This window comes from Styela clava, chromosome 1, assembly GCF_964204865.1.
Source record: "Styela clava chromosome 1, kaStyClav1.hap1.2, whole genome shotgun sequence".
NCBI lineage: Eukaryota > Metazoa > Chordata > Ascidiacea > Stolidobranchia > Styelidae > Styela > Styela clava.
In genome coordinates, this window is record NC_135250.1 from 10,940,314 (window position 1) to 10,955,597 (window position 15,284).

The 15,284-nt window shown below is 33.8% G+C and overlaps 2 protein-coding genes across 2 annotated transcripts; both read left to right on the plus strand.

Moving 5' to 3' along the window:
- The first annotated feature begins 857 nt into the window (after positions 1-857).
- On the plus strand, positions 858-5,056 carry LOC120340951 (intelectin-2-like). The gene is made up of 7 exons (XM_078114066.1): positions 858-927; positions 1,003-1,178; positions 2,818-2,952; positions 3,028-3,255; positions 3,409-3,571; positions 3,705-3,850; positions 4,979-5,056. The coding sequence occupies exons 1-7, from the start codon at positions 858-860 to the stop codon at positions 5,054-5,056; spliced, it is 996 nt and encodes a 331-aa protein (XP_077970192.1).
- Positions 5,057-5,139: 83 nt separating this feature from the next.
- LOC144428308 (uncharacterized) lies at positions 5,140-10,863 on the plus strand. Its single transcript, XM_078117363.1, has 7 exons — positions 5,140-5,230; positions 5,314-5,466; positions 5,638-5,765; positions 6,331-6,422; positions 9,278-9,449; positions 10,031-10,116; positions 10,433-10,863. The coding sequence occupies exons 1-7, from the start codon at positions 5,177-5,179 to the stop codon at positions 10,534-10,536; spliced, it is 789 nt and encodes a 262-aa protein (XP_077973489.1). The 5' UTR covers positions 5,140-5,176; the 3' UTR covers positions 10,537-10,863.
- The last annotated feature ends 4,421 nt before the right edge of the window (positions 10,864-15,284 follow it).

Here is a 15,284-nt window from a genome sequence, read left to right on the forward strand (position 1 = left end):
TATTTCATCATATTCATCCTCCAGAATTTAAATTTGAACACATCTTTATGAATACTTTTCAGGTCATAAATTTACAGGTCATTTACCGTCTCATTATTACACTAAAATTTCATATCGTACAAAACACGCATTTGAATTTTGCAAAATGGTTCGGTAGTATTTTGCAGTGCAGGTGTAATGAATGCCACTAAAATGCTATACAATCCACTATCAAGAATATAACATAAATTAAATAAACTTCATTATTGATATTTAAATATGTAATATTCTATAAAAAACATTAATGTAACAGATTCATAGCGTGTGTCACGAGGCACGGAGTTTCACTTTTGCATGTATGTTATTTTTAATGCATTTGATGTTAATATAACCCTCCTATTCGTCTATTTTCAGTAGAATGTTTGGTAAACAGGTTAGAAAAAGAATAGTGGGCATACAACATAGAATGTCATATGAAACATTGCTTTATATAAAATCATGTGCGTGTTAAAAAGTGTCTATTTTCAGTAGAGAAGTGTATTGGGTATCTATCTGGCGTAAATCAGAAGAAGTGTGTATGGCCTTTTTGCTAAAACTTATACTATTCGCGTAGATTTTAACAATAAAAGACAAAGATGAATACTTGTAAATCTCGTTTTTATGATTATCCAAATATGATAATAGATATTTTTCAACACCACTTGAATCTAGTACATTTATATTACCTTGTTCAATTAAAATGTTCCGTTCATCGTGCTGAATAAAATATTAGATTAGTGTATAAAATGATTGCATTATAGTGTAAAGACAGCCGAAGAATAAATATTTTAGATGAACTGAAGAAAGAGTAAGAAGCATTTCTTCTGAAAAAATCGGAAATGAATCAAATTTATGAGCTCGAAGGAAACGAGACATATGAAACTGCAATTCGATATGAGAATCAACCAGGTCAGATTGTGAGAAGATTTTTTTTTATTAATATTGATGAGTATTACGTATACGTTGAATTTTATCATTTTTTAGATCCACGGTCATTTTCTATCCAGACGAATAGGTTGAAAGATATTATCATTACTCAGGAGGTTAAAACAAAAAAGAAGGATAAAACGAGCATTCATCATGTTGCTGTTGGTGTGGGATTTGTAATATTAATAGGATTGCTTGTTGCTATTATTGTACAAATGAACCTTCATATGCAGGTATTGTACATTGTTTTTGTACTTTCATGAAATATTTTTCATGAAAAATTATAGCTGAAGAAATTAAGGATCTGAAACAAATGAAATTTCATAAACAGATGAATAATATGAATATATAAGAGAGTTTAAGAGTTTTAGTTAGACAAAATCTATAGACATATTCATTTTCAGAAAATAGAATAGACCTTATAATCATTCAAAACCCATCCATCCTACGCGCAAAAATAAAAGTGGCATAAACCTAACAATTTTAACATTAGCTCTTATGGGGAATGTGATCACCAGGGCAGAAATTTGCATTTTTTATAATTTTCTGGTTACCTTTCGTTGTAAACGTGGGCAGTTTTATATATAGAGTGATTTTAGATATTCTTCGAAATATTTATGACGATAAACATGGTCAAGTTTTTTGATAATCGTGCATTAAAATTGTAATAGACGTGGTTTTTACGCTGGCGTCTCCCTTCCTAGACCATGACATTCTGCCAACCTGTGAAATATTGGGCTAACTGTGGCGCTAATGTCTCCTTCGGTACTGGAAGCGTTTAACATTGACGTTCTATAATCTAGATTCTATACCCGTTCACTTGCATTTGTTTACTGGTTTTACGCATTTATTTCTGCTAGTAACCATTTACTTGAAGGCATGCTGACGTGTTATTTAAATTGCCGGTACCAATGGGATGAAAACTAAGTTCTACCTGGTATGTTAGCCAATAGGTATCTCAGGGTAAGTTGTATACAAACGAATATAAATATTCCCAGCCCATTACTCTATTACATTAATTCAGTAACGGTACAGCACCGGTATCGTAATGTGATTCCTCAAATGATGAGTAGCGCGACAACTCTTAATTGAAACAGTATCCTAACTAGGTTAAAAAACATGTCAGCATGCCTTCAGAGAAAGGTCGCTTGCTGTATCGGTAGGATATGCGCAAAGCTAGTAAGGAAAAGTAAATTTGACTGAATACGTGAATGACTACCATTCCAGATAAACTTCACTAACTAAAATTAGTATTTCATTAAACGCCAAGCACGGTATGTTTTGGTTCCGGTATTCTGTGATCACTTAATATGAAGCACGAGCAGTTGGAGCGCATATTTCACAGACCACAACGTGTTGGCAGAATTTTTTGGTATAGTGAGAGAGACGCCAGCGGAAACACCACGCCCATTAAATTACCAATGAACGATTATCAAAAATTTCGACCATATTTATCATGATAAGAATATCAAAAAATCTTCCATCCTCAAAACTGCACACGTCTACAATGTTAAAAGAGCTAATGTTAAAATCGTTTTGTTTATGCCACTTTTATTTTTCGCGCTTAGGATGGGTTTTGAATAAATACCGTCTATTAAATGCTATTATTGTAAAGGAATTCATTCACTTTCCTCTTTTTACCAAATCGACATCGATGATTTTTTTCCATCATTGAATTTGAATGTGGTGTCAAACCTACTGCCTCTTTTTTGATTGAAAGCTCAACAATGCACTCTGTGATTGCGAGATCCAGAACCAATATTTTGCATAATTCTCTCTTGCAAAATTGTAATGAAATCTCCCCAAGTCAAAACATTTTATACCCTTATCTTATGAATAAATAATACACTACATATACTAAATTCACTGTAGTCGAAAATTTCTGCAACAACTGCAACAACAGCTTACGTGAGTTTTCCAAGATCTTGCCTCGAGTTGAGAAACCAGGGAATAAAATCTGATGGAATTTATAAAATTAAACCAAGCGGACTCCGATCAGAAATACAGGTTGATATTATTATTCATGATGTATTTGAATATTCCAATTAAATTTGTTCTAAAAGTTCTAATTTTATCTTCAAGGCATTTTGCGATATGTCAACTGACGGTGGAGGATGGACTTTAGTTGCAAGTGTTCACGAGGATAATATTGAAACAAAATGTGGATCTGATGATTTCTGGTCAAGCTATGTTCCTGAAAATCAACAAGACCACGCAGGTGTAAGCAACTGGGAAAATGAAAACGTTTATGGAGACATTAATAAATGTACAACCAGTGATTATAAAAACGTTGCCTATTTTTCGTTAAACGTAAGCCTGTTTTTATATTTTCATAATTACGAAAAAAAGAAAAGAAACAATCACCATAATTCTATTACACAGTTAATGAGTGAAGCGACTTTTTTTCTGTATTTATTTTTTGTCAACCAATGTATCATATACATCTATGTTCAATATTATCAGTCTTCAGACGTTATGACATGGCACACTCTAGCAGGTTCTCCAGTTTTGTATATGAAAGAAAATTCTACATCACGATACAGAACAAATAATAACTTCATGGAAAAATACGGTGGGAATCTCAAGATGTTGTTTGACAACCACTATCCATTGAAAATAACTAGTGGTGAGTAAAAAAATTTATTGAATCACAAATGCTTTCCATCTTTCATGGTTCCAGAGACATTTTTCATACAACATAAAATGGTTCTGTATACAATTTGACATTACATTGTAGTTTTACTGCTTTACTACTATAGAAAAAAGAACGGAAAAATTATTGAACGCTCTGGTGAATAAAGCAAATGAAATGAAAGCAAAAATTTCCAATTGGTATGAATACTCAACCTTATACAAACATGATGAAATAGTGAGTTCAAAGCTGTATGGCCACTATGGAAATCGGGTAATATTTCAATTTCACAGATGTAATACTTATAAACACAGAAGACGCTTATTCTTCTTTCTCATTTTTCAAAATCCAAGTGTCGTTTTCAAAATACAGTAGGAACCAGCCCACGTTTTTGAAAAGTAATGATTATTATCTTATTTGAAAAGTAATGATTACTATCTTATGTGAAAAATCATGATTACGGCCAAGTAAGTGTGGTTTGTAAAAGTTTCATCTATACAATCTATCCACAAAAACTGTTCGGAAAGCCTTTATCTAATATTTCAATCAATCAGTCAACTATCTAAGATCTAAGTAAACTAATTCTTTACTCAATTTTATTTGCTATTTTTGTCTGTGTATTAATGGAGATTTCCTATTTAAAAACCTCTACACAGGTTATATTCCCGGTTCACAAGTTGTCAGTAAAAGTTCAAATTCAGTAGACTGACAAACAATGTGGAAAGCATTTATGCGTCTTAAATATTGCGACGATTCTCCAAAATATTTAGATGCTGTATTACACGTTACAATACCTTGCTTGACAGAAATACGACATACAACTTTTGGGAAAACCGTCTACTAAAAACTACAAGATCACGAAGAAGTTATTGGACACGTAGTGGACAAAGCGATCGTTTTGTTGTTATGTTGTTCCTAGTCTTGTTCTTGTTGTTCTTTGACACGTATTGAAGAAATCGCTTTTCCCTTTGATTACTGGACCAATTTTCAGTTGTTAAACATAAAATTTTTCTCCAAAAGACTATTACTTTTTTTTCGTTATGATGTCATCAAAATTATGTGGCTTTACGTGTCCATATATTTGAGCATAGCTCTCTTGTATATATACACTCACCAATCCGTGAATCTCCAGATTAGATTTCAATCAATAAATAAACTAATTTTCACACAATTTCTTTGCATTGCAATATTGTGCTCCAAAACAATCATAAACGTCGTTTTCGCTTTCCACAAAAGTTTTAAAGTTTCATGATTGCACAAATTGTGCGAACTTTTCTATACTATTACAAATAAATTTCCCTGTTTAAAGGACAAATTGCACGCAGTGGAATTTGTACTAATCATGTTTAAAGAATTAATGGCACAATTCGATATAAATATATATTAATTCATTACGTTCAGATTACATTCGGAAGTAGTTATCAGGAATATTACGGCATTCCTTATCAGCAGAAAGTTCGGCAAGTATCAAGAATATAAATTATTTTTTCGTTCAGTTTATGTTTTTATCATACATCATCTGAAATTCTTTGTTTTTATTATTTCAGATTCGTCCGCTCAAACACCTATTTAAACACAAGCAAGACTCAGCCTTTTATCATGGTGTCTGTGATATCAAACGAAGACAGGAAGAGCTCATACTACTTCACAAGAGTACTTCAAATTTAATATTTCTCGCGCTGATCTGCACTACCATGCTCAATAGTCATTACCGTGTATGTGTGTTCTGTTAACAGGCGTACTCAAGTCAAGATAAAGTGACAGTAAAGAGTCAGCTGAAAAACACAATTTCGAGAGGAAATTTTGAAATACAATACAGCGCAGCGCAATTTGTACATCCTTCCGAGGCCACAGTTTGCGAATATCACTTCATTGTGTCTAATATCAGAGTAAGGAAGCAATTTTGATGATCACAATCAATTATTTGCTCAATCAGCTAGATCTAGAGTTTATTTAGACAAAAAATATACAAAATCATTAGAATGTATGTTGTTTCTTACCTTTTTGACGAAAAAGTACTCGATTTAGTATTGTGATGTTGTGTTTTTGTTAATTAACAGGACTGGAAATCGTACAAACCGACATCTATAATCGATAATCATAATATGTATCTATCTTCACGATCTATAAAATGTAATGCTGAGGGAAGCCCATCAAACATTGTAATGGGTTATCTAATGCTTACCAGGTAAGTATTGACATAGACACTTATATATATATAAGTTATCATGAAATACTATATATAAACATCTGCAACGACCCGTTGTGCTATTCTGTACAAGGAATAATTCATATGCATGACAAGTAAAGTCATGAACAAGTTTAGGGTCTAAAATTTCCAACATGAAAAAATTGCATGTTCGTATTATAATAAAAAAATTTATTTGCCATTCCTTTTTTATATGGCACTTTGAGATGGCTGAATCGTACGTTACTTGGACTTCTTTGATTTTTGTATGAAAAATTCATTGTTTGATTAACACAAGTTGATTGAGTGTATTGATTCTTAAACATACTGGTTTCGGATAATTTTTAATCGGTCCTCTCCACTGATGATAAATCCAAACTAAAAATGGTCCTCAACATTACTATGTTTAAAGTTCAAGGTTTTAATCACTGTAATCAGAATAAATTACTAATTTCTATCACATTCAAACAAACTGAAAACTGGATACATTAATATCTTTCTTAGTCCTTAGTAAGTGCAGGCATATTTTTTGCATTTGTCCTAATTATTTATATTTTACATGTAGAAAAAATGGATTTAACTTTACAGTTGATCAACTAGATCATGTGACAGATGTAGTTTTGACGGCGGTTGAATCCGTGAAAGACTTATTCAAAGGTAAGCACGTATTATAAGTAAAATAATATTATTCCATATACATGTTGTGATCCATCCAAGACATATTTTATACTCTGTCACATGCGGCTTTCCGTTTAGTACGCCTCCACACTAAATTCTAAAATTGAGTAGATCATAAAATTGACGATTCATGAGAAAAAAATCAAAAATTTGATGCGTCTTTATGAATTCCTCAATTTTTCATCAAGTAACTCTGATTATGTGACCATCATTATCTTTGCACCCATGTGCATATGCAACCAGTACATATAATTTTGCACACACGGACATTTAATCCCAGCGAACGTTACAATTCTTGAACACCAAGAAGGTGCTACCTGGCCCGCCAAAATCTCCGCGCTGGGTAACTACCATCCATCGCCAGTTAAGCACTGGTACAAAGTTTCGCGTTACTGCAGAGTGATCCGGATCAACATTGATATATACTTACACTCGGTCATAACATTCCCCAATCGCTATTTAACAAAAAATATTTCCCTCACAAAGTTGAACTCTATATGTTCCAAACAATTTAAAAGTTACAGGAAGTATAGCTATTCTGTTTTTTAAATTATCGGAGTCAGTGGGGCTTATGAATGTCTGACTCATTCAAAATTTTGATTGCGGTACCGGTACCTGACTTAATCCTAATTGTTTCCGGCTACCGAATGCAGAAAACGGAAATTTGAAAAACTTTACCCTCGACTAGACTAATTGATTTTAGTTGGAGATTTCGACTTTAAACTACTATAAACTAGACTTGAACAATAGACCTTATTCATATTTATTATTATGATAAACATGGTCAAGATTTTTAATAATCGTTCATTGAAATTTTAATGAGCGCGGCGTTTCCGATGACGTCATTCTCACTAGACCATGAGATTCTGCCAACGCGCCGTGCTCTGTGGAATATGCGCCCCAACTGCTTGTGATAACAGAATACCGGTACCGGGACCACAACTGGCGTTCAACGAAAGACCTATTTTGGTTTTTATTGGATGTTATATATTTCATGAATTCCATGTAACTATGTACATTTCTGGTACACATTTCAAAATCCAATGGCCTAACTCAGTTCATATGTTGACACCATGTACCTATCTCAAAATTGGTGATGTTCAGGGCTGGATTTAGACCATGAGAGGCCCCTTCATATTTTTGAGCTCATAATTTCTCTCTAAACAACATCACATTTAATTGCTTAAAATTTGAAAATATGAAAGAATTTAACTTTTCATTCTCCCCATTCATGGGTGTGAATTTTTAATTAAAAGAATAAAAGTTTACTTGAGGCAGTTTTGCTTTCAATTTCTTTGATCAAACAACCGCTACAGCCATAACATAGAAACTTCCAGCAGAATGCACATATTAATAATTTCCCCTATTATGATGCAAACGACGCAATAACGCTGTTTACAATGTGGTTGAAACCAGTTGTGTACAGAATTTTCTACTCTGAAAAGCTTGATATATATATATATATACTTTTCGTAGGGTTTGAACTTGTCAAGTTTTCAAAAGAATTACAATTTTCGAAACCGAATTTCGAGGCTCTAGGTTTCAGCCTGCCTAGCCTATTAGTAAATCCAGCCCTGGTGATGGTCCCTACAGCAAATTGCTTGCCCCAATCACTCACTCACTCAATATAAATTAACTGTCGTACTTGCTAAGTGTCCACTAAGTGAAAATCTAGTGTACAAAAAAAAAAGCAGTGGTTTAATAATGGACTACATTTTTAACCGAATCCAAAAATATTCCGTAACTCAGTCAACCCTTCCTCCAAGGAGTTTTTGTTAAATTGTTCAAACATCTTAATTAACTGTTAATCTTGATATCGAACATGGGGGGCAGGGGGTGAGCTGACTGTGATGGTCGTATCGCTTCCCAGTCTATACCGAATAACTGTGTGTTTTGTAGTCTATATAATTTTTATTGATTCAATGGTTGTATTCTGGTTGACAAAATAACTCTGCCTCTCGTATTCAGTCATAATAGGTTGGAGATATTCATCTTTTTTGTATACCGGTACCGTACAACTTATCCTGCCTATTGGCATGATGGCCAACATTTTTGTTCGTAGGCCTATTTCAGTATTTACTAAATAATTTAGTTTTCACCTCTTGCAGCCTTGGTACGGTACCGGTAGTTTAAATAACACGTCAGCATGCCTTCAGTAAATGATTGCTAGCTGTACAGGTATAAATGCGTAAAACCAGTAAACAAACGTGATAGAAACGGTATGGGTTATAGATTGTCAATGTTAAACGCTCCCAGTATCGGTACCGTACCCAAAGCGACATTAGCGCCGCATTTGCAGCGCATATCCCACAGAGCACGGCGCGTTGGCAGAATCTCATGGTCTAGTACGAATGACGTCATCGGAAACACCGCGCTCATTAAAATTTTAATGAACGATTATTAAAAATCTTGACCATGTTTATCATGATAAAAATATCAAAAAAAATGTAAAAAATATTCTGTCCTCAAAACTGCTCACGTATACTATGAAAGATATCTAGAAAGTTACAAAAAATGCAAATTTCTGCTCTGGTGATCACATTCCCCATGAGAGCTAATGTTAAAAAAAAATTTTTTACATCCCTTTCTTTTTTGCGCGTAGAATGGGTTTTTAATGAATAAGGTCTATTCAAAAAGTTGAATCCCAATTACGGAAGTTTGAAAATACTACTCCGACACCCGAGCACCAACCCGTAGCCTACAGTAAAACGCAATTACTTCCACAGATGTACACAGGATGATAAATGGCTAACTTGTATTATTTAAGTAGTTGTTTATAAAATTTATTGCCTTCTTCCTAGTTTCGATATTTTCTAATTTTCAATAATTGGCAGAATTCCCAGGAAACGATGCTTCAATATCACCAGTTACATTTGACAAAGGAAGCACTGACTTGATTTTTAACATGACTCCACCTAGTATGCGTCCATATGTCGAACCTGGATATCTGCAGTTGAGAGCATACAATTTGTCAGGATACCCGAATGCAATCTGCCCAGGAATCAAGTAAGATTTCAAGAACACTGTGTTTGTTATTATCCTCCTGTTTTATTTGGTAAGAACAACAGACAGGTTGTCGTACAGTTCATGATTTGCGTGTCCGGAAAATTCGGCGCAGGAAATTTCGCTACAGGGGATCTCGCCGCAAGAAATTTCGCCGCATAGGAAAAATCGCCACAAGAGCATTTCGCTGTAAAACAAGTATTTGTGATAAAAACAGTTAGATTTGTAGGGTTAGGGTATGCTCTTAAATAACGAATATTTTTAAAATTAGGCGATTTTTCCTATGCGGCGAGATTTTATACGGCGAAATTTCCCGCGGCGAATTTTCGTTGAACCCATATTTTGTATCCTACTATAAGATGTTTTTTTAATAACTTTTAACTTAATGCATCACTTTATTTTGTTTTATATTATAGAAAACGTTGCAAAATTATGCACTGTTTTTGCTATAGCGAGTAATTTTCTAAATACAAGACATCGTTTTAGTTAGATAAAGTAGATTTTTAAAGTTAATGTGAGTAATTACAAGATGTAAATGAAACCTAGTTTTAACTATATTTTTTGAATGTTCGTGATATGTCTAGAGTGACATCTGTTTCACCGGAACACGTTTGCATTGGAGGAATTTCTGCAGATGTCAGAGAACGTGGAACTTGTGGAGATTTTGCTGGTGGGAAATCATCCGAATTTTTTTTAAACGTATAATCTGTGTGTCTGAATAAATCAACGTCAAGCCCATACTAGGTTACCGACTCATTAAATATTATATAGATTTACTGATGAAGCAGACCTAAATAGTTTTTCACCCCGAATAGAAACTACTACCTGGGTAATAGAGTAAACTTTTCTATACCTCTTCTATTAAAAGAGGGTCAGGTCAGTAGTTTTAAGTGAAGCAATTTCAATGTAAAAATGCACAGCGATCAAACTTTATGCGACATGATTCAAATATAATTCGTTTAATAGCAGTATTTATAATTTTATAGGTTGGTCTGGAAAATCTGATGACAATATTTTACATTCTCGACCAAATGGATATGCTCATTCAAAGAAGGATATTTCTTCCGTCATTCTCATATTTTATCGCTGAATTATACATTGCATATTTTGATGATTTTAAATAATATGTAACTCGTTAATTACTTTTATACATTGTTTCTTCGAAAATTAACCACGAATGTTTAATATATATATATATTTGAAATCAAGAATTGACGCACATTTTTACATATTAATATTTGCATTTATCATAATATAACACTATAACACTTTGATTTAAATACGTCGAAAAGGCAATTTCATTTTTATCAACATCATCCAATTTTCATTTGGTAATCTGCAGTTTAGCTTTTCTATTTATATATTTCACTATCGTAGAATTGATATTTGATGCAAACTCATTGAAAAATTATTAAACTTGTTCGAATTCGTGTTAAGCCATTTTAATTTACAAGTTGCCGATTAGAAACCATACGTTACGATTGATAGATTGGTCCGAAAGAAATGTTTTTTACCTCAATTTCAATTTCGATAGAACTTATTGTTAGTATTTAATGATGATAATTTAAATATTAATAAAATAAATGGTTTAGATTTAGAATGCACCTGAGAGTCTAATTAAAATTTAGTTTACAAGTGAAAATCGTTTTCTTACACACCTTCACACATTTTTTCCAGTTTGTCTCAGTGATATTCTAACTGGGAATTTGGTTTTATTAATTCTCTTGTGCCTATCATTTATATTAAAATATCATACGTTTCCAAACAATAATTTTGGATCACTAATGAAAGCTTCAATCGGTGATGTAATTTCCGTTAAACAGGCAGTCATTTGAGGCAACTAGACAGAAGAAATTTCTACATGATAATAACCCAGGTCCTAAGATACATTTTATTAAACTATCGATCAAAGTTATCACCAAAAAATTGAAATATCTTATCGATATTTCACTTATATCCAGATCACAAAGTGTGATAATTTAGAGATAAGTAGAGTTCCTTTTCATACAGTCCTCGGGTTACGACGGTCGCGACTTACGCTGTTCCGAGGTTACGAACGCGCACTCCATAACGCTGTTTCGAGGTTACGAACGCACTCCATAAAAAGATAATACTGTACTGTAATATCTAAGCCCTTGAACTGGATTATTGCGATCAAGAAAATCAGTGCTTTGGGCTCATTGGTTTCCGTCATCCCTCATGTAACAATTGCGAACTATTACGATTATGAACGAATAATCACTAAGCTTCAGTCACATAGTACACAGTTTCAGTGATACCGTACGCAAGTTTGATTGTTCCGACTTACACTGAAATTCGGGTTACACCGCGCCTCGAGAACGGAACAACGGCGTAAGTCGAGGACTCCCTGTATTGTCATGTCGCTCTCTTGTTTTATTGCAGCCTTGAATTACAATGGAATGCTCAATGGTTTTTGCTTAATGGCATCTTTTTATATCAAGTTTTGTTTTAAATGCATATTGCGTTAGAAAATTTGTAAAAATTTGCTAAAAATAGTTACCGGTATGACCGTGAACGCTTGACCCATCCCAATTTTTAATTGCCCTGGTGAAGTTTGGCAACATGTGCCTTAGTTCAGTGACAGTCTTAAATTATATTTGAATGCACAATCCCAGTCAAGGCATAACGGCTCGCATACTCACGTAAATTTGTGGTGTACAGACTTTTGGATTCTGATAAATATGAGGTGGATCAAATGATAAAAGAATGGTATGTAGTGTTATTATCTAAAAGTCGGCTGTGAAATAAGCGGCTTTTTTTTCAACAGCGTATCATTGACTGACTGATTATTAACAAAACTTCCATCACGAGCTGAAATCCAAAATCGCATAAACTATGTGAGGGATTACAATGATTATTTAGAATTTTTGAGCTACTTTCGAGCTGTATCAACATCCATAGATCCACACAAGGTTGCATGATCTTAGTCGGACTATATATATGCGACAACAACTGCAGGTGCACGGTTGATGAAATACAAAGACATCAAAGTATGCAAGAAACGTCCCTTCCTTATCCACACTTTCAATGTCCGATCAGAGTTCACGATGAGTGACACAAGTGAATGTTTGTTTATGAGCATAGAAAAAATCTTCTACCTTTGTCCTGGGCACATACTGCTTACAGTGTTGAAAACTGTTGCATTCTATACATGTTACAGCAAAATTTGTTTAAAACTGCAAATAGTCTTGTGACTTTGTTTCTCATTTTATTAACATTGTGACTGTGAGTATAATGTTCTATAATCTTCTACATCAGATTCCTGGTATTAACATTTCTGTGATTTGGATGTTCTCAGATTTAATCATTTTTATAGTGATGATAAAAATAATTCTTTTAAACAATATTCAAAGGTCGATAGTTTAAGTGTGACTGGTAGGTAGCATTTAAGATTAGTGAACAAAGTAATTCGCCCTCATACTTCCTGTCTATAGTTAGAATGAAAAAGCTTGAGATCAACAGTTAGATCAGCATTCCTGCACTTTGTTGCGTAGTAGTTAGGATTGACAAACACAGTAATTCAACCGAAAAATCTTGGAACCTGCAGGTAGATCAGCATTGTTGAACGCATATGATGAAGGGGGAGTAAAAGACCATAAGCATTCGAATATTGTTAACTGTTCAAGATGAATTAAGTTGTTGGAATTCATTTGAAGTCATAATCAACGTTAAAGAAGTAAATGAAACAACGTTTAAATTGCCTGTTTTTATTGGATACGAAGTGGACTTCTGGAGCGTTTTGTCATTTCTGTTACTTCTTGTTGTGAAAAAACGCTCCTCTCATTAACTACTGGACCAATTGCTCAAAAATCAAAATTGGTTTTGTCGCTAGAGGGCTATGACTTTTATTTATTTCAAAATTTTCTGTGGGCCCTGTGAGATTCGTTTTCTACTTGACGTTTTGTGTGGTGGCCTCAACAAAATTAAAAATTAATTGTAGCGTTTCTGCGACCGCCTGTTAGCAGATCTTGCGCTGAGTGGAAAGTAGTTCTCGGATCATTTGGTATTCCAATTCACGTTGAGACTGGAAGCATGATTCATAATCGACACATGACATGGAAAAGCTAGAAAGGTCCGAGCACCCCAATACGGGCATTTTTGATGAGTGATATTGGACTTACATGCTTATATATGGCACTAATAATCCTCCAAAACGTCAGTTTGTTTTTTCCATAAACACTTTGAAAGTGTTTCAATTTTTTTCGCATTCTCAGCACCGGGAACAATTTTTTAAGCGTAAAACTGAGTTGACTCTGTCTCTGGGGTCCGACATTTTCAACATGGAAAAATTGTATGTTTATAACAAATCATAAATACTGCTGCCGACTTGCTGTTTACCACTTGGCACTTTGATACGTCAGAACCGTACAATAGTTAGTTAAATTTGAATTGAAAGGCGCACTGCTTGATTAACGTATTTGGAAGAGTAGGGCGTCAAACCCTCTCAAGACGATTGTTCGATTCTTGAACATGCTTGTTCAGCAAGGATGAATATAGGATGAAAAATTATATGAGCAAGTAGGCAGGGTGGTTTATATATATATATATAATTTTGACAGCGGTAGATTTTCCAGTGGTATCGGTACATCTATTATCTCAAGTGGAATTTTGCAATTTGCGAATTTAATTAAGACTCTATATTTGTGTGTACTTGGCGCATTAACCACGTAGTATAAAATTATTGATCGACTTTTATGTGGAGCTCAATTAGGTATGTTTTTATATTGAGTTTTTATTGCAAGGAAACAAGTTGACCCTTTCACCTGTTCCCAAAAATAGATATTTGCCGCGTAGTATGTGACGGGGGCTTCAAAACAACTAAACAGGATTTATGTTAAGCCACCATCGCACAGAGACGAATCTACGAAAACCCTAGACTTAGAATTCTGATCCGCGTAACTTAAATGTATACTACTTTGATCATACTTTGAAAAGCAGCAGCATAACTAGCCAGAAATCCGCAATATTATACTAGTGTTTTGACATTTAGATGTTTTGTTTATATTAATGGCACTCATAAATGCTCCATTATACCAGCTCTTACAAAGAGGATTTGAATATCAAAAATTTACAATAAAAAATCATCAATTTGCTACAAACTCTATTAATTGAACCACCAATTAGCGGCTTTTTAACCATTGTACAGATATTTTCAAGGTATTCTACATACGCTTTAAATAGTGTTTCAAAAACGGCTTTCAATACAAAGATGAGCTTCTGACGGACAATGTTTTTTTTTGTCATGGGTTTCCTTTTATTGGGTAACCGATACTCAGTCAATAAAATCGAGCGAGAATGTTAATGTCCGATATACGTATAGATTGAAAGAACTAAATCAAACATTATTCGGGAAGTTGGTATGTTTAGGCAAATCTGCTATTCATAATTTCTTCCGGTAGTTAAACTTAAAAATACGAAACCTATAATCATAAATGTAAAATTCGTTACCGTTACAAAGATGAAATAAATTGCTGATAGCAGTTTCCATGGCTATTGAAAGATCCCCTTTATTTTGGCAGCTGAATAAATTATACCCAGTTATAAGAAACAATATTACGTGAAAAGTTTGACCTGAAACAGGCGACAGTTACTCTCAGTTATAGTATGAGATCGTGAGGACAATGTGACGTCTGAATGAAGTTTTGCGTCTAACAAACATTACCTGAAATGAAGATAATTTTTGAAAAGTCAGTCTTTCACATTACAAAATGTCTGTTTGACTTGTTTCTAAATTTGCCGGAACAAATTGTGCGATAACAACCCATTATTTTTTTCTGGCGCGTAGTTTTATGCGAGAAAAAATAATCCAGACCGTTG